This window comes from Haliotis rufescens, unplaced genomic scaffold (genome assembly GCF_023055435.1).
Source record: "Haliotis rufescens isolate VD_foot unplaced genomic scaffold, xgHalRufe1.0.p SCAF_60, whole genome shotgun sequence".
Classification (NCBI taxonomy): domain Eukaryota; kingdom Metazoa; phylum Mollusca; class Gastropoda; order Lepetellida; family Haliotidae; genus Haliotis; species Haliotis rufescens.
In genome coordinates this window covers 1,056,164-1,082,972 of record NW_025964335.1, presented here as the reverse complement: position 1 = coordinate 1,082,972, position 26,809 = coordinate 1,056,164, and the positions used below count along the sequence as shown (strand labels likewise).

At 39.8% G+C, this 26,809-nt stretch overlaps 2 protein-coding genes across 2 annotated transcripts in view; one reads left to right on the top strand and one right to left on the bottom strand.

Moving 5' to 3' along the window:
• LOC124127405 (ubiquitin carboxyl-terminal hydrolase 8-like) overlaps window positions 1-10,462 on the bottom strand; it is a 50,581-nt gene extending 40,119 nt beyond the window's left edge. The window contains exons 1-2 of the mRNA XM_048386760.1: window positions 10,436-10,462; window positions 6,333-6,478 (exon numbers count right to left, since the gene is read on the bottom strand). Coding sequence (XP_048242717.1) covers window positions 6,333-6,436 — 104 coding nt within the window. The 5' untranslated portion in view covers window positions 6,437-6,478; window positions 10,436-10,462. The remainder of the gene's footprint in view (window positions 1-6,332; window positions 6,479-10,435) is intronic.
• Window positions 10,463-10,708: 246 nt separating this feature from the next.
• LOC124140767 (LDLR chaperone boca-like) lies at window positions 10,709-25,268 on the top strand. Its single transcript, XM_046508500.2, has 5 exons — window positions 10,709-11,023; window positions 17,739-17,892; window positions 18,067-18,148; window positions 18,909-19,056; window positions 22,972-25,268. Exons 1-5 carry the CDS (start codon window positions 10,793-10,795, stop codon window positions 23,026-23,028), a joined length of 672 nt encoding a protein of 223 aa, XP_046364456.1. The 5' UTR covers window positions 10,709-10,792; the 3' UTR covers window positions 23,029-25,268.
• The last annotated feature ends 1,541 nt before the right edge of the window (window positions 25,269-26,809 follow it).

Here is a 26,809-nt window from a genome sequence, read left to right as displayed (position 1 = left end):
AAGCGCACAACACTTCCGGGAGGTCACTCGAAAACATCGTCCCGACCGAGTATGGCGAAAACACGACACTAACCACCCCCACCAAACCAGCTAACTCGCCACCTCAAAACACCAAAAAACGCAAACTCGACACATCCACTCCACCTCCATCGCCCACACCCTCCCCGGCCACCTTCCTCACGACCTTCGCCCTCTACTTCTTCTCAGCAGGCTCAGGCACCACTCTCTCACTAGAACTTTCGGCAGATAAAATAGGACTTTGGTTTAAAAGAGAAAAAATAAATTACAACAATATTAAAAAAGCCAACAAAGGATACCAGATAATCTTCCCTAACCGAGAATCTTACAACGCAGCAAATAAAATAACTCAAATATTCCACGTCACAGTAATCAAACAAACACCTAATTGGCAACAATATACACGAGGCGTAATTAGGGTTAACCCAAGGGAAACAACTGAGGACTTACAATTATACTCTCTAGAAGCTAACATAAACCAAGACCAAAACCCTCAACCCCTAATCACCAGCACGCGTAGAATAACCTCAACTAGAAACGGAAAAACGGTCCCAACCTCCATTGTCATAATCAACTTCAAAAAGACCGCTAAATTCCCTGAAGCCCCCAAACACATATCCTTCGGAGCCCACACCAACTTAGAAGTCAAACCCTATATAAAGCAGGTTAAGCAATGTACAAAGTGCCTCAAATACAACCACACTGCCTCCCAATGCACATACCGTAAAACTAAATGTAAAAAATGCGCACAAACAGACTGCCCAGGCACATGCACACCCTGGTGCATCCACTGCAAATCCACCCAACACACTTCACTCTCAAACCAATGCCCATACAGACATACACACTCACCCAGCAGGCCAACAAACACATAAACATAGACACGGCTAAAATCCAAACACGAAAATTTGCTACACCTGCATCTAAACCACTCCTCCCTACACCACACCCAAACACCATCCCACAAACAAACACCACAGCCATAACCGACAGCTCTGTCTGGGGCCCCTACCGAGAAACCGCACCCACCTCACACATACAAGCAGCCACTCAACCAACCTCGAACCCTCCCACATCTCACATAGCCAAAACATCAACCCCCGCATGCAAAACAAACCTCAAAATGACCACCACAACACGACCCTCATCCAAGCACCCTACAGCCCATATGGTAACAACGCTCTCCCACAAGCAAGCACAACAACAAAACACAAACACTATGAAATCATCAGCTACACCCATCCCACAAACACCTTCACAATCCTCCACATCACATGCCTCCCCCATGGAAACTCAATCAGCTAAACCTAATCTAACCGATGAAGAAGATTTCTCCACTTCTGAGGAAACAATAGACACTACTCCAACTAAAACAAACCAAACTCCCCAACCAGCCAACACCCAAAACCTAAACAACCTCACCTTACTCCTAGCATACATGCATAGTCAAAACTCACCAAAAGCTAGCATGAAATCCTTCTACAAAGTAGCTTTCAATCTAAAATTAACCGATCTTCCCTTCTTCCTCTTTAACCTCCATCTAAAAGAACTCACCGAATAAAATAAAAAATAAAAAATAAATCACCAATCACCCGAACCCAATATTCGAAGGACTAAATATTTTTCAGTGGAACGCCAACGGACTCACCTCCCACGGCCATGAACTAAAAACTAAATTTAAACTAAATAAAGGCCCTCACATTGCTTGTATACAGGAAACCAAATTCCAAAAAAAATCCAAATTCACACTACCTAACTACAACTCAGTTAGAACTGACAGAGCTAAACCGAAAACAAGAAGAGCCGCAGGAGGACTAATCATATTTATCAGGGAAGATATAAATTACGAAGAAATAAAAATAGACACGCCAAACCTAGAAGCCAACGGCATTCAAATCACATTAAATAACCGAAACATAAACATCATAAATATTTACCACTGGGCGGAACAAAAAGTCCAACCTGAGGATCTAAACAAACTACTCCATATAAGCGATAAATCTACTATATTCCTAGGAGACTTTAACGCTCACCATCCTACATGGAGCATAGATGATAAAATAGATAATCATGGCAAATTAATCTCCGAATGGATAGAAACAAACGACCTAGTACTCCTTAATAGCAACCAACCCACGAGGTACGATAAGATAAACCAAAAAATGTCGGCTATCGACCTAACCATTTGCACCGCAGATCTAGCCCAAAGTACTCAATGGGAAGTGCACGACGTCCCGCTAGGTAGTGACCACTTCCCCATAAACATAACCATAGGAAATACAAACGTACCAATCCAAACAGAAAACCAAGAACCAAAATTCCATTACAATAAAGCTAACTGGGACCAATTCCAAGATATCTGCAACGAAGCTAACTTAAACGAAATAGAAAATAATGATCCAGAAACCTATTGTAAAAACCTAACAGACTATATAATAAACGCAGCCAAAACCTCCATCCCCTTCAAAACATCTAAGACAGGCAAACCGACGGTACCATGGTGGAATGAGGAAATAGAACAGACTAGACGAAAACGTAAATCAGCCTTCAATAAAGCAAAACGCGACTACAAATATTTAAACATAGCCCACGAACTAAACCACCAGGTTCAAAAACTAGTCCAAATAGCCAAAAGTAGAGACTGGAAAAAATTCTGCGAAGGGATAAATAACCGTACAGATGCCAGAACGGTCTGGCGCAAAATCCACGCCATCAGAGGCTTAAAACGACATAAAAAAACCCCTAACATTGACAACTCAACCAACCCCGCCCAAAAAGCAAATAATCTCGCCAACCACTTTTCGGCCGTTAGCAGTAACACCAACTTCAGTAAAAAATTCCAAGATAAACTTAAAACAGAAAACAAACCCACAAAAGAACCAAACAATAACAATCTAGAAATAAATCAACCCTACACAATGGAGGAGCTCCTCTACGTAATCCAAAACAGGAAAAAGGGCACAGCCCCAGGATTAGACCTAACTTCTTACCAAATAATTAAAAAACTCCCCCTAAAACTACTCCAGGCACTACTCAAACTATACAATCTCATCTACCTAAACGGACAGGTTCCTACTCCCTGGAAACAGGCCCTAGTCATACCAATCCCTAAACCTAATAAACCAGCTAATCAAGCTAACTCATATAGACCAATATCCCTAACTTCAAACTTATGTAAAGTAATGGAATCAATGGCTAAAAATAGATTACAACATTACTTAACCCAAAATAACATCATAAACCCAGATCAAAGCGGTTTCACTCCTGGCCGCTCAACCCTAGATAACCTCGCCCGACTAGAACAAGATATTAAGACAGGACAGCTAAATAAACAATATACCACAGGCATCTTCTTAGACTTCTCTAAAGCTTTCGACATGGTATGGCACGATGGGCTAATACAAAAACTTAAAAAAATAGGACTCAAAGGTCAGATAATAAACTACATCCAGGACTTCCTAAACAATCGTAAAATAACCGTGGGTATAGACCAAACTCTATCGGACCAATGTCCCCTAGAAAATGGTACTCCACAGGGCAGTATCCTCAGCCCCACCCTCTTCAATATAATGATAAACGATCTATTCGAGGGCCTATCCCCTAAAGTAAACACATCAAAATTCGCGGATGATGGAGCCATCTGGATCCGCACTAAAAGCATGAACATGGTCCAAAATTTACTCCAAAAATCTCTTAATAAAATACAACAATGGGCTGACAAATGGGGCTTCTCCCTTAACTTAGAAAAAACAACAGGAATAGTATTCAAACATAAAAACATGAAACCCGCCTCCCCAATCCTCCAGCTAAACAATCAAACAAACAAATTTCAAAAACAAACCAAATTCTTAGGACTTATTTTCGATGAACATCTCACCTGGGATGCTCACATCCAAAACCTAACAACTAAATGCAGTAAAGACCTAAACACCCTAAGATGCCTAACTGGCTCTAACTGGGGAGCATCCAAAGATACCCTCCTCTCTCTCTACATATCACTAATTAGATCAAAACTAGACTACGGCTGCGCCATATACAACACCCTAAACAACTCTCTATCTAAAAAACTTGACTCAATACAATATCAGGCTCTCAAACTAATTACACGCACCCAACATGGCACCTCCTACACCTCACTTCAGGCCTTAACAGGAGAAATGCCACTAAGTCTACGCAGGGAACAGCTAAGCTTAAATTTCTGGGCCGCGTCCCAATCAAACCCTCTCATCCAAAACTTAATAAACCAAAACATCAGCCCCAAAAACCAAGCTCTAGCTCGTAAACACCCCTTACTTACCCCAATATCCCAAAGAATAACAAACTACCTAAATGAACACCAAATTAAAAATCTTAAACAAAACTGCAAACAATCAAATATCTTCACCCCTAAACTTAAAATACCCAAAATAGACACAACACTAGCTAGCCAAATAAATAAACAAACTGACCCAAACATAGCTAAAACTACCACACTAGCATACATACACGAAAATTGGCCAAATTGGTGTCACATTTACACGGACGGATCCTCAGATCCGACCTCCAAACACACAGGTTTCGGAGTCCATACCACACAACCAACTAAAACCACACAATCCTTCCGACTCCCAAACAACCAATCAATATTCACGGCAGAACTAATGGGCATGGCCTCAGCCCTCCATAATCAAGAATCCAAAAACCACAAAAAAATCCTAATACTTACCGACTCCCTAAGTGGACTGCAAGCCCTCCAAAACAAAAATTCCAAAAACCGACCTAAATTAATAAATCAAATACTTAAAAGCTCCAACGACCTAACTAAGGCAGGCAAACAAATAACCTTCTTGTGGATACCCGCCCACGTAGGAATATACGGTAATGAAAACGCCGATAAAGCAGCTAAACTATCCCTCAAAATCCCAGAAATAAGCTTAAACTTACCCATCTCAAAATCAGAAATTAAAAGTGTAAACAAGCAAAAAATCACCAAAAAATGGCATAACCTATATCTAAACTCAAATAGCCAAATCAAAAAAGTGCTCAGCAAACCACTAACCAAACCAAAAATTCTCCATCCATCCAAAAAAATCGACAGAGTAATCACTAAACTCCAAACAGGACACACCAACCTAAATAACCACCTAAAAAAAATTAAAAAACACACTACAGGTAACTGCCCACACTGCAAACAACCAGAAACCCCAGAACACGCACTCATCCACTGCACACACTACCTAACACATCGAACCGCATTACAAACCACCCTCAATCTAAACAAGGCTCTAACTCTAGAAGCAATACTAAACCCACAAAATAAACTAGAAAACTTCAAGGCCTTAGGCGTATTCTTAATCAAAACGGAACTAATAAAACGCATCTAAAAACACAATAACTCACCAAATCAAAATCACATAAACAAACAAACATCCACCATACCCAGCTCCCTTAGTTCTCCTCCCCAATCCCATCGGCATCTATTCCAAATCTCAAAATTCCCAAATTCTATATAAGCAACTCCTAAAACCCCCCTCTTGGGTTGCACAGACCACCTTCGCCCCTTTCGGAAACACATTAAATGGCCTGGCCGGGCCCGTGTGCGAAATACGCATCAGTCGGAAAGCGCACGTTAAATCTCCAAAGTAAGTAAGTAAGTAAGTAAGTAACTCTGTATATCACTTGCTTGATAACGGTGTTAGCACCTGCACCGAAACGTCGCTCTTAATTGTAATAAAGAAGTTGTTCATCCATTATTTCATATCCTTACTGTTGAAAACTGATGAAAATAATGGATGATGTTTCAGTAATATACAGCAAGGGGACTAATACCACTTACAAATGGAATGGAACATCAGGAACTGACATGAGTCCATCATATTTTCTGACTACCAGTGACTCTACCCGAGTCCATCATACTTTCTGACTACCGGCGACTCTACCTGAGTCCATCATATTTTCTGACTACCGGCGACTCTACCCGAGTCCATCATATTTTCTGACTACAGGCGACTCTACCCGAGTCCATCATATTTTCTGACTACCAGCAACTCTACCCGAGTCCATCATATTTTCTGACTACCAGCGACTCTACCTGAGTCCATCATATTTTCTGACTACCAGCGACTCTACCCGAGTCCATCATATTTTCTGACTACCAGCGACTCTACCTGAGTCCATCATATTTTCTGACTACCAGCGACTCTACCCGAGTCCATCATATTTTCTGACTACCAGCGACTCTACCTGAGTCCATCATATTTTCTGACTACCAGCGACTCTACCCGAGTCCATCATATTTTCTGACTACCAGTGACTCTCAGGTCTTCACAACTTACATTGTTACATTGTTCCCCAGGTCTTTACACTCGCCCAGCTTGTTGAGGTCGGCCATGTTCTTCCCCAGGTACAGGTCCTTCTTCCTGGGACTTTTCCCTGGCATGGTGGCAGCGTTGTGAGATCGTCAACGTCTTTAACATGAAATCTGAAACACACCACAAAGTTCGCCATTTAGGCAGGTTTCACTGGTCCAACTCTCTAAATGCAGGTTTGTGTGTCTGTTGGTTGTTTTACGCCAGTCAGCAATATTTCAGCAACATCTCAGGGCATGTACATGGTTCCAACAAAACTTGAGTGATCAACTTTAAGGCCTTTGTCAGGCAATTATCACACTTTAATAAAGACTCAAAGAAACACCAAGGAGTAATTTTAAACAGATTTATTAGTATATTCTTAGTACAGTCGTGCCTCGTTTATACGGACACTTGCGTCATTTCACAATTCGTCCGTATAAACAAATTTCCGTATAACTGAAACCAGCTTCTTACTGGAAGAGTTACTTCCCTTCAATTATGCAACTCATGACAGATGACAGAGCAAACAGATACATCCACTCAATCTTTATTCAAGACATACACATTTCAAAAAATCTGTCATGGAAGTTTGCGTGCTGAAACTGCGTGTCGCTTACGTTTCGCTGGTTGACAGGCCATACTCACAGTTTGAAGTCACAACTTTGACCTCTGACCTACTGACCATATTTATCGAATGGGATTACATGTACAATAAACAAGCTCGTCTCAAACGTAACTCAGTGTCACTTGGTTAATTGACTTCTCACGAATCAAAGGATTACCACCAGCGAAAGTGTATTGTCCAGGTAAGTGAGACAATTTTGTTTTAGATGTATATATATATAAAATAATAAAGGGTTTGGGGCTTTTGAGCAACAATCTAGTAAAGTATTACCTCAAGAGAGGTTATCCCAAGAAAATTCTCTTGGACAATGAAACAAAAGCCAACGCTAAAGAGAGAACAACCCTCTTAACACAAAAACAGACACCCTCCAAAGACACAAAACCAGTGATCTTTATCACAGATTACAACCCCACTGCACTCAAGGGTTACCTCCATGATTAAAAAATCACACACAACAGGCAGGAAAAATATAAATGCCATCCGCATTTCACTTGCAAAAGCAGAAACATAATCTACCTGCTTAACTGCACCAAATGTGGCAAACAATACGTAGGTGAGACCAAACGACACTTCTGTATCAGACTCAAAGAACACTTTGCAGATATAAACCACCAAAGGGACAAACCTGTCGCTAAACATTTCAACTCTGTAGGACACTCAACCAGAGACCTACACTATCAAATCATACAACAGCTCAAAACAGAACCTGAGTCAGCTCAGAGCACGGCCAGGCGTCGGTCCATTGAACTTAAATGGATATTTGATCTCAAAACCATCCACCCGCAAGGCATGAACGATAAGATCTAATCCTGGAATTCCCTAACCCACTTACCTATTCTGTATATATATATAGGCTTGACTCAGAAAGTAAATTAGCTTGTAATTGTGCTTCCGAAATTAGGTCCTTTGTATGCATGCTGAAAAAGCTTCATTAGGAATTTACGCGAGCAGTTTATATACATTTGAGTTTTCCATTTAATGCACGCGTTTCTGTACACAAGTTAATTGAAAGTAATTGGGTTTTGAATATTTCTGGGGGTATTTTACGCAAATATGCTGCTTATCTGTAGCTCTGGTATATGAACATGATGAAGTAATCTCGTATACATCTACATGAATTACTTTATTACATTAACATTCGTAAAATTTCAATTTGCTCCCCTTGTCGATGTTTATATGGAAGTGAATAGTGTGCAACGTTATGAAGTAAGCTCCATCCCAATGCACTTGACCTTCATTACACTCTTCTAAATACAGTGTATGTGGGGTTTTTTTGTTTAACGTTGCACTCAGCAATATTCCAACGATGTGACACACTGTCTGTAAATTATCGGGTCTGTGCCAACCAGATAATCCAGTGATGGACATGATGAGCATCAATCTACACAAATGCATCAACGAAGTCAGCAACTTGACCACCCAATCCTGTTCAAGCATGGGACCAATTCTAACCCGGATCTTCACGGGGTTCATGTTATAGCACAGGGAATGAAGCACCACTTGTTTGATAGGCATTACTTAGAAGTTGGCGGATGACAAGATAGACACAATTTTATGGATAACAACTTCTTTAATACTGTAAAAAGCGACGTTTCGGTATGGATCCTTATACCGTTGTCAAGCAAGACTGAATGAGGGACATAGAGCAGAATATATATAGCAAGTAGAGGATTAACAGTACAGGATTAACAGTAGAGGATTAACAGTAACAACAAGGGCATACATGAGTGGGATAACATAGGTAGGTGTGACAACAAGGATGATGCTATCACAACACGATGGACAGAAAACACATAGCTAGAAGCCAATGGGGCATGAAGCCAATAAACAGGTGATTATTGTTTGATGAGTTCATAGTAGGCGGATGGGATGAAATAGCCTTGATCTCTGTTGATTGATGGGTTGTGGCGGCGAATGTGGACTGCTTCTGTTAGTTTTCTTTTGGTGAAATCATGGAGGTTGTTGGCGAGGATTTGGACGTTGTCCCAGTTGATGATGTGATTGGGACAGTTGATGATATGGTCCGAGATGGCTGATTTGCTGTCGGATTTGATGGTGGAGGTTTTATGCTCTTTGATTCTAGTGTTGATTGGGCAGGATGTTTCACCTACGTAAGATTGCCCGCAGTTGCAGTCAATTTTGTAGACTACACCTTTAACCTCTTGGGGTTAAGATGTGTTCCTGCCGTTGGCTCTTAGCAGGGTGTTAATCCTCCATTTGCTATATATATTCTGCACTATGTCCCTCATTTAGTCTTGCTTGACAACGGTAGAAGGATCTATACCGAAACGCCGCTTTTTACAGTATTAAAGAAGCATCACTGTTTGAAGACAACAAAGGATTTTTAATGCTTAATTTGGATACTTGGGACTCCAAAAAAAGTTTGAAACAACCGGGAATTTGACACATCCAAGTTCGACACAACGTGGTTATATGTAAAATATATATGTAAAATTCATATATTTAATCATTTTGCATAAAAATGTCTTTAGTATGTTTTTCATCTAGAACATGTAGAATGAACTTTCTGAAAATCATCCTTATCTGATGTGTAGATATATGCGTTAAAGCATTCTTGTTAAATTTATTTTCTTCAAAATTTCAGCTGTCTCCTCATCAGTAGTACTAATACAGTTAACTAAAAAAGTCCCTGTTAGAAACCGTTGTTATTGTATATTTGAAAGGTAATCGAGGTTAAGAGGATAAAAAAAAGAATATAGGATTTTTATCAAGACCATTTGTATTAGTCTAAGATGTATGAGGAATTCAGGGATATATGTATCGTAACTGCATACATGAAACATGATTTTTCAAACACATACTATCCAACATGGAGGAAAGTTCATTTCAGCATTCCCGTTTGCACATTTTGAAAAGACTTGCCAAGAATTCTTGGGATTCTGGTGACGTTGCAGAATGATCGTTGGTGATTTGATAAATCACTGGTACCTGTGCTCACTGATGTCCTATTTTTTGTAACTGAATTCTCCCAAGTAAATAACAGATAACATATTCACCATCTCCAAATGTTTAACTGCAATCCCCAAAAGTGCAGTACTTACCAAGACAATTGCTATATCAGAACTCATATAAAATTATTAAAAAGACAAAAGTTGTCACACCTTTAAATTAAAGAGTGTATTAGGCCTAATAAGCACTGCAAAACCAATCAGTGTGTTCTCAAGGCTCAAGTAAATTATTTTACAATATTGGTAGATACCACAGCAACGGTGACAGAAGTGTCAGACTCATAGACATATGACCTGAGTTACCGATGTCAGTGACTGTCAAAACTTCCCTTTCAAGGATCTTAACTGCTGAACGTAAACTTGAGTTAAACTCGTTGACAGTAAACCTACTTATCACTACTGCATTTCATCTAAACAACGACATAATACAATGCTGAAAAAAGCCCCAATATGTCAACATTCTACGATATTTCAGAATCAAAACATCGACTTACATCTCTTGCTTCCGCCATGGATGATACTAATTTTAGAAATTGTTGAAAATCAAGCAGAAACATAAGAACGAAAAGGGTATGCATTCTTTCGACCATGTAATCATACTTAGATAAAGGATCCAGGAAATAACATTAATATTAACAATAGCGTTGAATTAATATGATATTCTTATCAAATTATATTGAAATATAAATAAAGTATGCATCGCAATATATCATATTCCATTTTAGAAACTTATTTTTACATTTTAACTAACTTCCTGTTCGGGAAGTCTCAAAATCCAATCGCATTTCAACACGAAACGATAACGAAAATAAAGTTGATTTGAACAAGTAAATTACATGCTGTAGATAGTCATGATGAAAGCGTGGCGTGTGTATCTGCTCCTGTCTCTGCTTCTCGCTGTTGCTTTCGCGGCGAAGAAGACTAAGGACGAAGAGGATGACGAAGATGAAGACGACGACGAGGAAGATGGTAAAGTGGAGGATGAGGAAGAAGAGGAGCGAAAAGAAAAAGCGAAGTTTAAGAAGAAAAATATCCGAGACTACGATGAAGCAGATTTAGAAAGACTGTATGATCAATGGGAGGTAAGACCTTTGAGATTTGTTAACTGAATGTGCAACATTTTAAGAAAAGAGTACCCGGAAATGCATATTTATTTTGCAAGATATCTAGACATTTAAAAGGCAATGAAAAGGGGAGGGGCGTTGGAAGCGCGAGTCGCAGCTATGGATTAATCGCGAACAATTATCTTCAGGAAATGATCGTTTATATTTCGTGTGACATTTACTCACTCACAAAGCAAAGTGTCATGTGTTTTTCAACATCTAACAAAGAATTCTTCAATCAGTCATAAACCCATACGCGGAATTGGAGGGGTGGGGGGACGGTGCAGGGGTGCATTAATTTAGGCACCCCAAATTTTATTTCTTAAAAAAGCAGTGAAATCATCCAGATCAGCATACCATCACTCAACTGAGATTAAGCATCTAAATGATGGTGCCATAACGTTTCAAACTGAATGAATGTCAGTGATCAGCTGGACATATTACATCAAGGTTACACATCAAAGGAGGTCATTGTCTATGTCATCAATTAAACATCAGAATTTTCTGGGAGACAGCTAGTCAGACATGTTACACCATGGTGGAGGTGAAGTTGCCCAAATGATTAATTGCCACCTGCATTAATATATATATGTATATATCTCATTGTGCAGAGTTACATCCCTTAGATATACCAGGATTTGCTGGTTGTGGATTTGAATCCAAGTTTTTGATTATGGTCCTGGTCTAACAGCACTCTACCATGATCAACCATTTAATTTGGTGTATCATTTGAAATTTGAATTTTTTCACTGTTTTAAATTAAGCATGGCAGGAAAAAAAGTCCTTGCTATTGTCTTTAACAAATACTAAAGAATTAAGAGATCCCTAGATTAATATGCTGCAGGAGCAAACCTCAAGAACCCAATGACCCCACATTTTTGTAACGGGGGCACGGGTGGCCCAGTTGTCTAAGGTGCCGCAATTTTTCAGAGTTGTATCCTCGGGCACGCCAGAAACCTATGATTGTGGGTTCGTATCCCGTTTTGCCCCGATTATGTTTCTAGTTTTGTCAGCGCCATACCCGTGCTTGTAGGTTTTACCGAAGTGGTTTCCTTCCACATTAAGCTGACAAGCGATGACTTGACTGGAATACCGTAAAAGCAGCATTAAACACCACTCACTCACTCACTCTTTTTAACACTGTTAAAACTGATGATAAGCAGTTGACTTGTAGAAGCTTTTTGTGTGTCCAGCAATACTGGCTTTACTGCACCTCTGAATAATGATTTGTAAGTTGGTTAGCACTGTACATGGTGTATACTGAGATAGATTATAAATTGACTTTTAAATAAGGAATTACAAATATTAATGCGTACACCTATACTTATTGACTCAATAATATATTTACAATATGCTATATTTGAAATGGGATAAATTAGCTGGACGTTCACAAACAACTATCAATGACCCTGATATGGCTGATTTGTGATAAGACACTAATGCTTAATGAGAATTCGTGTTGGTCTACGATTGGCTGAAACTAATGTCCACTGAATTTTTAATGTTAGTTGATGTTATTGTCTCAGATTACCCCTAAAGGTGTAAGTCAATATCTGTGCTCAACATACTGATGGAGAGAAACACTATGCGCACTGATTCTCAGATGAGAGTACAGAGAGGCCATGTTAGGGATTTATATGGATTCAACACTTTTGTATCCTTTCGGGGGCCATTTTGGGAAAAATTGTTAAACAATAAAGTTCTTAGTTTTTTTAATTTACATTGTATTTTTAATGTTGTATTCAGTGAAATAATGTAAAACTTAGCATAAAACATCTAACTCTTTATTTGTTATCAATAAAATACAAGTCATCTCCCCAAGGCAATCTCATTAAAATCAGATCTTAGTTCTCGATCTTAGATCTGATTTTAATTAGATTGCTCCACATGGTGGGCCTGGGACGAGTCCAAATTTACTACCCAGGTGCCCAGCCCACCATTACCCGACCCTACCCGGGTACCCGCTGTAGGTCTCAAGAGATAGGTACACAATGTCTGATTGGGAATAGCTTGACTATAGCCATGGCAAAATGTATGTAGATGCATGTTTAAAATGATCTGGATATGCATAGTCTGAAGTCGACTGAAGCTTTATCTTTATTCAAACATATGAAAGTCAGAAGGAATGAGTGCATAGTCAGAAAGAACTGTGAATACATGTATATGTGACTTGTAGTGTAACCATAGAGTTCTAGATAAGTTTGGTCATTTAAGGAAATGAACGACAGTCAGCTTGGTAGTGTTCACCAAGGTGAGGTCACTTACTACTGTCAATGTTAAACAATATGTCATGTGAGTGAGTTTGGTTTTACGCCCATTTTAGCAATATTCTACCAATATCACTGTGGGGGACACCAGAAATGAGCTTCACACATTGCACCCATGTCAGGAATCGAACCTGGGTCTTCGGCGTGACGAGCGAACACTTCAACCACTAGGCTACACGACCGCCCCATATGTCATGTGACTAACCACGTGTCTGGGTAGTCTTGTGGGTACCCGGGTCCTGCTCAGTACCCACCCGACCCGACCCGACCCAACCTGACCCCACCTGACCCGACCTGACCCCACCCGACCCGACCTGACCCCACCCGACCCGACCTGACCCCACCCTACCTGACCTGACCTGTCTCAGCCCTTCTACAAAGTTATGACTATAATATTATTTACATAATAAACTTGGACATTTTTCAATTTCTAGATCTAGACTACTATTTGCTGGTCTTTTAAATTTTATGGAAGCCTCAGTCACCTACCTTATTCAACGTAAAAAGCACCCAGGACGCTCTCAAAATTAGAAATAGGGGGCTCTTATTAGAGAACTATTTTGGTGAATGAAAAAAAAAGAGTTGAAAGATCGGAAGTTTCGTGGTTTATGCTGACAGTCTGAAATGTTTATATACGACAGATATATTTTTCCACAATTTAATTGCCCGTAATTAAGGGTGCATATATAACACACGAGTGCGTATTATACGTGAATAAATAAATCCTGTGTACATTGATCAATCGGAATGGATGCTAATTAGGATTGTTCACTAGCCAATACATTTGCAAATATCGCCGTGGGCGCTTATTAGAGCGGGGCGCTTATTACGTCGAATACGGTACTTTGTGTGCTGGCTGTTAACTGCCTCGCTCTGAGTGTGTGGTTTCGAATCCCAGATGGGACTACACCCAAAATAAGAACAAGAATTTATACCTTACTAGGAAAGTGTGATCCCCAAAATAACATATGTTCCCTCTATGAAGCTAAGTGTGTAGAACAAGGCCTTGATCCAGTAAGAAGCAGGAAAAGTGATGCAGGATCGGGTGGTCAGACTTGCTGACTTGGTTGATGCATGTCATCGTATCCCAAGTGCATGGATTGATGCTGATGATGTCAATCATTGGATTGTCTGGTCCAGACTCGATTATTTACAGACCGCCGTCATATAGCTGGAATATTGCTGAGTGCAGCGTTAAACAATGTGTTTTACAGCAAGCATTGGTTGCTGAAGACCTATCAGACCCCAGATCTTCACAGGTCTGATCAAGTCAGACTCACGCATGTTTGGTGTATGTATTCAAAAGGTTTGATCTGGTGAAAATGGCATATTAAATGAACAAAGCTCTATATTGCTCTGCAACATGGGGCTTTGTTACTGCCAGTCAGAAATCAATTCAAGAATATGAATATTTTATGACGAGAAAAATCTAGTGGGAGAAATGGAAATGTCAAGCGTTAAACCGTTTCAGTCAACTCGTGACCTATCAGACAGGTTTACCCATCAATGCAGTTCTCATGTTCCTATTCTCACGATACTAAAGAATCAAGCTATCATCACAATAAATAATTACCATGGCTACCAAACTGGGAAATCTTGTTTCTTTATTTAAGATCATTTGCCTGAATTTTTACAACTGATTGTTAATGACAGCACATCCAACAGCGTGTTATTGACAACTTGATTGCATCTATGGGTCGTCGGTGTCAAGCGATGATTGATGCACATGAAGGGCACAACCGATACTGACATTTTCTGTACCCCTGTGACATTAACTGTATCGTGTACGTGTGTCTGCCACGATTAATATTTTGAATATTGTGTACATTGATCTTCAAACAGTGTTTCAATTATGGTTTCTGTGTCCTATTTTGAAACAATCGCATTATATTACATTTTGAAAGTCAGTGTCAAGTTTCTTTTTTTGAAGAGTATATAATGTATTTCAGTATTTTTCCCTTGGCAAACAAACCCGTGAAGATACAGGGTAGAATAGGTGTTCAGCAACCCATGCTTGCCATAAAAGGCGACCATGCTTGACTACGCAATACTTTCCTGAAAACACATATATCGCCAGATTCAGCCGATTTCAGAGCTCCAGATCACCTGCAAGCTAAATCATTGTAACCCAATTTGCTTGCATACAAAAGAAATGAAGAAATATGATCAACCAATAGTAGTATGACAACACTGTCGCCATTACCCTTTGAGTTTTTTCAGCTGTTGTACACATATGTCTTTACGTGAACGCTACTGCAATGAATAATGCACAGGTGTGCGACATCTGGCTTTTGATTGTAACTCGACATATATATCACTGTTTTGAGGTTACGCGACATGTGTTTTGCTTCAGGCAGCACACGGACATATACACCCGAGACAGATTTGAAGGACAATTATTTGTAAAATGTCAACAAATTCATTACAAAACCCAACTGACAGGACCCAGGAGAGTAGAAATAAACTGATTCAGTACCTAAAGTGAGTGATATCATGTGTCCGAAATAATTGCCTGCCCCACTGCCCATGGCTGGTAACTTTTCTGTCGGGCTGTCTAAACTTTTCCTTCAACTGCCCACGAACATTTGAGTCTTGTACTGTAACTGTGGTGTTTTAGTATTATTTTCATTTAGAATACCGGTATATCTTCTGACTAACCACATGCCAGGGTAGTCCTCTGGGTACCCAATCCTAATCAGATTTTTTTCGTTTGGTTTGTTGTTTTACGCCGCACTCAGCAATATTCCAGCTATATGACGGTGGTCTGTAAATAATCGAGTCTGGACCAGACAATCCAGTGATTGACATCATCAGCATCGATCCACGCAATTGGGATCGATGACATGCATCAACCAAGTCAGCGAGCCTGACCACCCGATCCCGTTAGTCGCCTTTTACGACAAGCATGGGTTGCTGAAGACCTATTCTACCCCGGATCTTCACGGATCAAGTCCTACTCAGGACCCTGCAGATCTGCTCTCTGCATCCTTGCAGGGCGGTCGGGTAGCCGAGTGGTTAAAACGTTCGCTCGTCACGCCGAAGACCCGGGTTTGATTCCCGACATGGGTACAATGTGTGAAGCCCATTTCTGGTGTCCCCCGTCGTGATATTGCTGCAATATTGCTAAAAGCGGCATAAAATCATACTCACTCACTCACTCTCACTCACTCACTCACTCACTCACTCACTCACTCACTCACTCTCCATCCTTGCATTCATTCACCTGATGAAGGAGTAAGCATATACTCCAAAACATGTTCCTCACAATAAACAAGAAGATAAGTTAACATCCTAAAATTCTTCCTTGTCTAAATGCCATGCAAATGCTTCATCCAGAATCCTTGTGTTGTGTGTGAGGCCACACATGTTTTATTTTTCGTTTCATGTGCCCTCCACATGTACTGAAAAGAGGCTGGCAAAGAAAAAAATTAAACATAACAAGATTTATTTTTATTATGTCTCCCGAGAGTAATATAGACCCTCTTGTACAATATATAATGTTATATATAAACTCCATGTCTATGTAGCGGCCATAAAATTTCCGAGTCCCGTGATGGGATTCGATCCACGGACCTTATGATCCGAGGTCGGACGCCTTGTCCACATGACCAAAGAGGTTAACCCCTTCAGCAAACTGACAAGGTAAGGATGTCATCTGTGGGATGACTCCACGCCCTGCTACATACTCCCCCGTCAACAGAAGGCACGTCCCGGGCCGCATAGTAGGGTACTGAGGCTTATTTTCTCAAATTTAATATGAACGTGCTCAGCCCCACGTTGGACGCCAATGTAGCGGCCATAAAATTTCCGAGTCCCGTGATGGGATTCGATCCACGGACCTTCTGATCCGAGGTCGGACGCCTTGTCCACATGACCAAAGAGGTTAACCCCTTCAGCAAACTGACAAGGTAAGGATGTCATCTGTGGGATGACTCCACGCCCTGCTACATCTACATCACTATCAGTGATTAAAGAAGCCAGCTGCAGTTTTAACTCCAGAACAGAATGACTTTCTAATAATTAAATAAATGATTGCCACAGCTATTTATATTTATGCTCCACCATGAAGTGGTAGAGAAATATAGGAATGAGTTCTGTCCGTCCCTCCTGCCGTCCGTCCATCCATCTATCTGTCACGTTTCATTTCTAGAGCAGAACTAAAAAATCCTGAGATATTTAAACCAAACTTGGCATATATATAGGTCTAGTGGTGAACTGGTGCCTTTTGAAAGTGGGAGCAGAATTTGAAAACCATGCAATATTTCTTGCCTTGCACACAACCGGACATGTCATATTGGCGGGGGATGTGAGTATTTCATGCTTGTTATTTTTGTTTGGACTGACCTTGTGTGGAAAAGCTGGAAAAATCCGTGAAACATAAAATTACAAAAGTGCGGCCTAACTCCCCAGTTTTCGTTGTTGACCAGGAAGACGAGGAGCCACTGCCGGAGGACGAGCTGCCGGAGTGGAAGCGGAAACAGAAGGGCATCGACATGTCGCAGCTGGACATGAGCAACCCCGAGAAGATGATGCAGCAGACCAAGAAGGGGAAGTCGCTGATGATGTTCGCTACCGTCGCAGGTCGGTTGTTTGGGAAATGACACAATTACAAAATACTGCAAGTGGCATCTATCGTATCCTCCACACACTTTTCATGCATCACTCAGGTGATGCCAGTCCTCATTTCAATATTAAGCAATTTCTGTGTTCCTTCTTGTGTTGTTTCTGAAGTTGTGTGGATGTTGTTGTCCACAGGCAACCCGACGGAGAAGGAGACGGAGAAGATCACAGGCCTGTGGCACAGCAGCATGTTCAACGCCAACATGGAGATGCAGAGGTAGGTCCATCTCGTCTCCTGTGTCACATGCCTTGTGTCAGTATATAACCCATGCCTTGATGCAGAGGTAGGTCCATCTCGTCTGCTGTGTCACATGCCTTGTGTCAGTATATAACCCATGCCTTGAGTCCATATATAACCCATGCATTGTGTCCCATATATAACCCATGCCTTGTGTCCATATATAACCCATGCATTGTGTCCCATATATAACCCATGCCTTGTGTCCATATATAACCCATGCCTTGTGTCCATATATAACCCATGCCTTGTGTTCCATGTATGTAACCCATGCCTTGTGTCCCATATATAACCCATGCCTTGTGTCCATATATAACCATGCCTTGTGTCCCATATATAACCGATGCCTTGTGTCCATATATAACCCTGTCTTGTGTCCCATGTATGTAACCCATGCCTTGTGTCCATATATAACCCATGCCTTGTGTCCATATATAACCCATGCCTTGTGTCCATATATAATCCTGTCTTGTGTCCCATGTATGTAACCCATGCCTTGTGTCCATATATAACCCATGCCTTGTGTCCATATATAACCCATGCCTTGTGTCCGATATATAACCCATGCCTTGTGTCCATATATAACCTGTTCTGCAAATAAACGATCATGACATATTTATATAAAACACGATTGGGTACCAATGTTATGTAACTAAGTTTAACTTTGGCACTTGATGAATTCTTTATTATTGTTGATGATGATGATGATGATGGTGATGGTGTTGGCCTCCTGTTCCAGGTACGTGGTGGGCAGCAACCGCGTGTTGTTCATGGTGTCGGACGGGGCGAAGGCGTGGGACGTGAAGGACTTCCTGGTGCAGCAGGACAACTGTGAAGAGGTGACCATCGACGGACAGAACTACCCCGGGAAGGGGGCGCAAAAGAAGGTGAGCGGGCTGAGGGGTGCCATTCTAATCTCCGTGTGGGGGTGCCATTCTAATCTCTGGAGGGGTGCCATTCTAATCTCTGGAGGGGTGCCATTCTAATCTCTGGAGGGGTGCCATTCTAATCTCTGGAGGGGTGCCATTCTAATCTCTGGAGGGGTGCCATTCTAATCTCTCTGTAGGGGTGCCATTCTAATCTCTGGGGGGGTGCCATTCTAATCACTGTTGGGGGGTGCCATTCTAATCACTGTTTGGGGTGCCATTCTAATCACAGAGTTATATCCTTTCTATGTCCCTCCTACTGACCAAACAGATTGCACCTCTCATATCACTTGCATTTGCTTAAAGCAAAATGGTGGCGTCCAGTCACGACACAAGATAAAACAGATCTTTATTGTAATAAAATAGGTATAACGTGCATCAAATCACTTGAGCACATTAATTATAAACATGAAAAGAATTGGAAAATATCTGTTGACGCCCAGTTGATGGTACTCGTGCTCAGCGTATCTTGCGATCGAATGAATTTGGCACGGCGGTTGCCATGTTGTTTATGAATTGCAATTATGACCTTCTCAGCACTTTGATCACTTTGTGGAATTGCTTCATGGATATCCTTTTTCATGATGTACTATGTCCATCAGGAGAGAGGGGTGGTCGGGTAGCCTAGTGGTTAAAGCGTTCGATTGTCACGCCGAAGACCCAGGTTCGAATCCCGACATGGGTACAATGCGTGAAGCCCATTTCTGGTGTCCCACGCCGTGATATTGCTGGAATATTGCTAAAAGCGGCATAAAACCACACTCACTCACTCACTCACTATCAGGAGAGTAACGATGTATCAGACTGGATGTATTGCAATTGTTAGCCTTACAATAGTACCATATAGAAAGGAATTTAAAATGACAATAGTATTGTTCATGTTGTTGATAGTATACAAAACAATCGATAGTTTCAATATTTGCAAAGTGCATAAATAAAACATAAATGATGCAAATTTCAAACCTGCCTGTGTGTTGGTTAGCAAGGATTATGACTTGAGATTAGAGTTACTTCCCTTTGGTTTGAGTAGCGAAAGAGAGGAAAATGGCTGACTTTGAGTTTGCCTGCAATACTTTATTCATTCCTGTTACAATGATTAATAACAATATCAAGCCTTTAAGGGGCACTGATCTAACGCAATTCCCTGGGACTGGTTGTTGCCTTTGTTATTGTTTTTTCCCAGTGAGTACCAGGATGTATAGCAGAAATCTAGACTAGTTCACGACCTCTGCTGCGCCATTCGTAAGCGCATTAGTCACTTTTATGGGTAGTAATAAGGGCGTATGGTCACATTGATCAACAAAATGAAACACAGTTTTCGAGATAATAAGGAAATGTAGGTATCTTTGTGGGTAGCATCTGTAATGGTGACGAAGTTTTGATAAGTCACTTGCTTGGTAATTTTGAGATTTTCGTTTACACTATTTTGACTTGCAACACAAAGTAAATATTTCACCTGAGCCTTGCTTTTTTTATAGTGTGTATATTTTTTTACTGTCAAAATATGTAACATTTTCAAATTTATTAAACGCCTAAATATTCAGTTATTTTACAAAGTGACTGAAAAACATTTCCATCTGTAATATTATGATAACAAATTCCAAACATTTTGATGTTTAATTTCATCACCAAGAGACTGAAAATGTTACGTTGAAAAGTACATTTCTATGTTGTTTGGCTTCTAATCCTACATAATAATCTGTTGTGATGTTTGTAGGCCCTTTTGATCGTCTTAATCAATCTGGACAGATTTTTTAGTCAAAATGACTGAAATATTTACACATTTTATAAATTGCCTGAGAGAATCACATTCTACAAATTGATGGTAATATATACACGCTTACAAAGGAAAATACCTGTGAAAACAACGTCTATAGCGCATTGAAGAATTTCCCAACCAATACGTAGAGAAACAAGGACGAATTGGTTCAATGCTACAGCAAATGAAGGAAAACAAAATGCAAATACCATAATTACAACCTACCAAATTTATGTGTATAATTTTTTGGCAGCTTCCTTGTTCGAGGAATGTATCCGTGAATATCCACACAAAGGAATAATATCCCACTCGTCTGCAGCTGTACAAAGAAACTTATTTGATGTCAGGTATCTCTGTAACAATCAAATATTTTAAAAGATCTATATCGTTTCGGGATATTATAACCCGTGTTCGTTTCTCAACTGATCACTTGGATTGTTTCAGGTGTTTCACATAGGTGTCAAGTCTCAAAGGTCGGCTGAGAAAGCCCACGTGACAACTATTTTCATAACGTCCACGGTTCCTAAAACATCAATTGAGTGATAGATAACAATGATCAATCAATCAACGTATTATCAGTTAACTTTTGAACAAAGTATGTTGTTTTTACATTGGCACTTCACGCCATGATATGAGTGTATTCCCTTTGTTTTAGTAAACCTAGACATGTAAACACTCACTTTTGACATATCCACTGTGCAAGATAACTGATTAATCAATCAACATATTTTCTGTTAATCCTTTGATGACTAGGAACGATCCGTTGATTTACAAAAAAAAAGTAAATCAACTGATCATTCACCTCTTGCTGGGCTGCCACGTGCATATTACATAACACACATTTCACCTCACTTCAAACCTGGATTTAGATTGAATAATTACCCCAGACACAATAAATGCCAAATGGGAACCTTTGTCAGATAATCTAAGTGGAGATACCACTAATTGTACCTGTAATAAATTCATTAACTGAGCATCAAGTGAATGACGACAAATACACAAGTGTAGGGGTTATACGAGAAAATGTGGATGACAACAAGGGAGTAATAATCGTATTATCGACGCAATCCGAAATCCGAAAATGCTTTCACTGCATGGATACTTTCTTTAGTATTAAACTATAACCATCTGGGGTATTTCACAATGACGACATCCGATGAGCTCCGCCGTTCTTTTTGTCTGTTTGTTTAGGCTGAAGAAATTAATTAACATGCGCCCTTTGTTGAAATCTTTATAGATCATGGTTAACCAATCAGTGTTTATGCAAAAATGCGTAAAACAAATATTGCCTCCAGCCTCCAATTTTATTTAGCTGTCCTTGCAGACGGTAGCCCAGTCTCTGGTCATGCTCAGTTGCGTTGCGTATCATCCGGGTACTCACGGGAAAAAAACAAAGGCAACAACCAGTCCGGGGAATTGCGTTAGATCAGTGCCCCTTTAAAGTTTGTTTAATACTATCACAATATGACAGCGATTTATATAGACCTGCTCAGAGGCCGATATTGGGCCCCAAGTCTGCAGCTAATGACAGTATACTTCCCAATTTGAATTAAAGATTTCTTATTTCCTTAGAATTTAGAAAATATGAACAGTGAAAAATCAGATTTTGAACAAAATCACTTGATTATTTTCCAGTTTTCCTACAAGGGCACTTAGTTGGGAATCTGAAATAATAGTTGCACTATTGCAATAGTGTGGAGTATTATTGCAATACAATGCAAGAGTGAAAATAGCCCCGATAATCACCCTATAGTATACTGTGTCTGAGTGGGATATTCATGTTAAACTGAGGCATGGTATTTCAGTGGACACACACATACACACACACACACACACACACACACACACACCACACCGCTATATAAGTGCAATAATCTTGGATGCAATAATCTTGGATGCAATGTTAAACCTCATTTCACCTCGCCTCATTTCACCTCACCTCACCTCGCCTCATTTCACCTCACCTCACCTCATTTCACCTCACCTCGCCTCATTTCACCTCACCTCGCCTCATTTCACCTCACCTCACCTCATTTCACCTCACCTCATTTCACCTCACCTCAACTCACCTCATACAAAGAGAGGCTGATCTAATAACCTTGCTTCTGTGTTTGTAGGCTGACGATGGAAAGAAGGGGGACAAAAAGAAGAAAAAGAAGAAGGATGAACTGTGAGGAAGATGATTCATCACCTTGGCAACGGTGATGCTGGTATCAGAGGAATATGTGTTGATGAATGTAGCTTGTCCTATCAGAATCAGCATTAGGAGATGGAGGTATACATGTGTTTGTGAATGTGTCGTCTGATTGATCACCTGGTGAGGTTAAGTGTGACTTTTCATGTAACAACGATGCAAATATTTCATGACTGAAGTTCCTGTATATAATAATGTTGTGTGCTGTGATTATGTTGGGTATACATTGTAGGACCATTTGTTCATGGCAAGACTTTTTTTGAGAGTTTACATACCTTTGGCCCCAAAATTCAGGTCAGTAAGACGAATAAATACAAAATCTCAAAATTTCAGCTATTTATTTTTTTAATTCCTCAAAAGGTTAATTAGGTAGGGAAGCAAAAAACAGGTGTGGGGTAGTTGTGTTATGAAGTTTTTAAGGGGAATTGTCAACAGGTTTAAATTAGGGTAATTTAAATTTTATGTATATTGATCATGTTGACAGCAACAGTAAGCAAGTTTTTTTAACATGATACTTTTTTCTGGTCGGCAGAATAATAGTTATAATAACAAAAAAACACTGCTTTTCATTTTTTAAACATTTTTTCATTTCAGTTTTTTTAATTAACTGATTCGTAAACAAAGCTTTAAAAAAAAGTCTGGCCTTAACGCTCAGTGGAATTTTCTAATCAAATGTTAATAGTTTTGCAAATATTTGTGTTTATGCTTCAAACAATTATTCAAACTGAAAATCTTAGCTTCAAACCATACCAAAAAATTATTTGACTCAGAAATTATTCTCAAGCTTATGTGTATTGTCAATATATTTATACTAGTATCTCACATGTTCACAACCGGCAACTATTGTATTGTTGAGGCTATCTGGTGCAATATGAACTACATACATGCCAATACAAGCATCATTCTCTGATGGGACTGATAAGTGAGCATGTACAATGTTATATCAGTGTCTGAGAGTTGTCTCCCTTCAGTATGCATATATTTGTCTCTATTCATTCTGCAGGTGTCCTTTCATTCAGCAGTTATCTCCCTTCATTCAGCAGTTGTCTCCCTTCAACTGCAGTTGTCTGCCTCAGCTCAAATATTCCAAAGGGGGTTCAAATTTTGTTTTTTGTTTTCCTATAACAAGCTTAGGTATCAAGCCTCCAAGCTACAAGGGCAGTCGGGTAGCCTAGTGGTTAAAGTGTTCGCTCGTCATGCCCAAGACCCGAGTTTGATTCCCGACATGGGTACAATGTGTACCCCCGCCGTGATATTGCTGGAATATTGCTAAAAGCGGCGTAAAACCATACTCACTCACTCACTCCAAGCTACAAGGAATTATTGATTATTATATCAAAAGTGTACATAGTTCACTGATTCTTGGCAAGAGTTATCAAGATATTTAATACCAGGTAATAGATTAATAATCCATTGTTCGAGTTGGATATTCTCAATAAAAAAATCTGAAAAAACAATGAATACAATGAACCAGTCAGCATGAAACAAAGATTATAATGCTCAGTGACAATTACTGAAAATAATTAATCTGTTTCTGTGCTCTTATGGGTAATATTGATGCATTATATTTGCACCTTTCACATTTGCATTATGTTGTAAGATCTGTGCTACTTTCTTCAAAGTGACTATCACAAATGTTTGTAATTCATTCTGCATTTGTCTCCCTTCTATCTGCAGTTGTCTCCCTTCGCTCAGTTTTGATGTTGAATGGTGTTATTCAAATTGTCCAAGTGCCTTCTTTTAAATATGTTGGATATTTGATGTATGCCGTTACAATCTTTATGTACAATGAACACCACACATCAGGCCACATTAGGAAATATTTGAGGTAATCAGAGAAGTAAGTGTTTAAAATAATCAAGTTTTCTTCCATCTTGATATTTTGCCAAAAACACCCTTTTGACATTTATGAAAAATATTGGAGGATAATTGTTTAAGAAACTATTTTGTTATGACAGTTGTAAATTGTTTCAACCATACAGTGTTATTGTCATGATTGGGGAAACAATGCTAACTGCACGTGGTAATCATGAAATATGTTTGTGTTTCTATGACAATTTGCTATCATTTCCCGATCATTTGACTCATCTTCTTGAGGCAAGGGCGTTAACTGACTATTAAAGTCCAGTTTCCATCCTTGCCTAACTAGGCTGGAATTCCAGAGTTACATTTTGGCTGGATTAACGAGCATATGCATAGTCCAATCAATATCGTGTAACGAACTAGACATCCGGGTCGTAAACAACATGGAAGTCAACTTGCAGATTTTGGTCGACTGCAGGATTTGCAAAGCATCAACTGGGCGTAGACAGATATTTTCCAAATCTTTTCATGTTTTAAATCATGGCGCTCAAGTGATTTGATGCGCTTCACAGGGTAATACCCATTTTAATACAATATAGATCTTGAATATGGTTCAGATCGTCTTAACTGGGGGCCGCCATTTTGTTTGATGCAAATGCAAGTGAAATGAGAGATGGAATCTGATTGGTCAAAAGGAGGGACATAGAAGTGACAGAAGGATCGAGCCTGGAAATTTCAGCCTAGTTCGGCAAGGATGGAAACTGGACTATTGTAGTCAGTTAATGCCCTTGCCTCAGGAAGATGGAGTTGACTGAAGGACTAAAGGCAATATCAAACTCCAGTGACCCTTTCAGTATCATTAGCCTGGGGAAATTGTAGATTTTGTGACACTTTTGTCATGTCTATTAAATTGATATGTATTTACTTAAACATAAGGTGTTTTGAAATATTTTTGAAATTGTGCTACTGATGACCACAACAGTGCTATTTAGGTCTTGTTTGCAGGTTTAAAGTCATTGTGCCATATGGAACTGATACAAGAATACAGAATGGGGGCATGGGTGGCCTAATTCATTGTTGGGAGTTGTGGGTTTGAATCCAGGTTCATCATGATTGTAGGTTTGTCAGCACCTTATCCATGCTCGTGGGTTTCACCAAAGTGGTAATTGTCTAAGACCTGCATCACTTTGAGTTTTCCTCTGACACCAAGCTGACACGTGATGGGGCTGATATACTGTTCAAAACAATGTTAAACCTCACTCACTCACTAGAATAACAAATTTATAGCTCTGTATGCAGACTTTGAAATTCATACTTGTCATAATCTGGGACAAACGGGATCGGATGGTCAGGCTCGCTGACTTGGTTGATGCATGTCATGGTATCCCAATTTTTCGTAGATCAATGCACATTATGTCAATCACTGGATGGTCTGGTCCAGACTCAATTATGTACAAACTGCTGTCATATAGCTGGAATATTGCTGAGTGCGGCGTTAAACAACAAACAATATAAAAGACGTATGAATAAAAACCAAAGCTGGAAAAAAATAGCATGAAATCAAAGCTATTTTGCGGGGTCTGAGGGTTACCTGAAACACAGGCTGTTTGATTATCATATTTTGATTTGTTGTAATCTAAGAGAAGAATTCTGATGACCTTGATGTATTACTTTCATTACAAATTCGGACTGTGTTGAGATATGGTCAGTGGCGTGCTTCACTTTTCAGCTTCATGTCTCTTGTCAAGGTCCTTCTGAAAACTGTGTTATCACGCTGCTGTTTGGTGGTGCTGAATAAATATTTCTAATATATGTACATTATTCTGTTCTGTTTCCCCAAATGGTACCCTGGGAGGCCAGAGGGGTTTACGCGTTATTGAAAGTACACTAAACTACGGTTATAACGAACTCAAAGGGACCACTAATTTCGTTCGTTATAAGCATATATACAGTATATT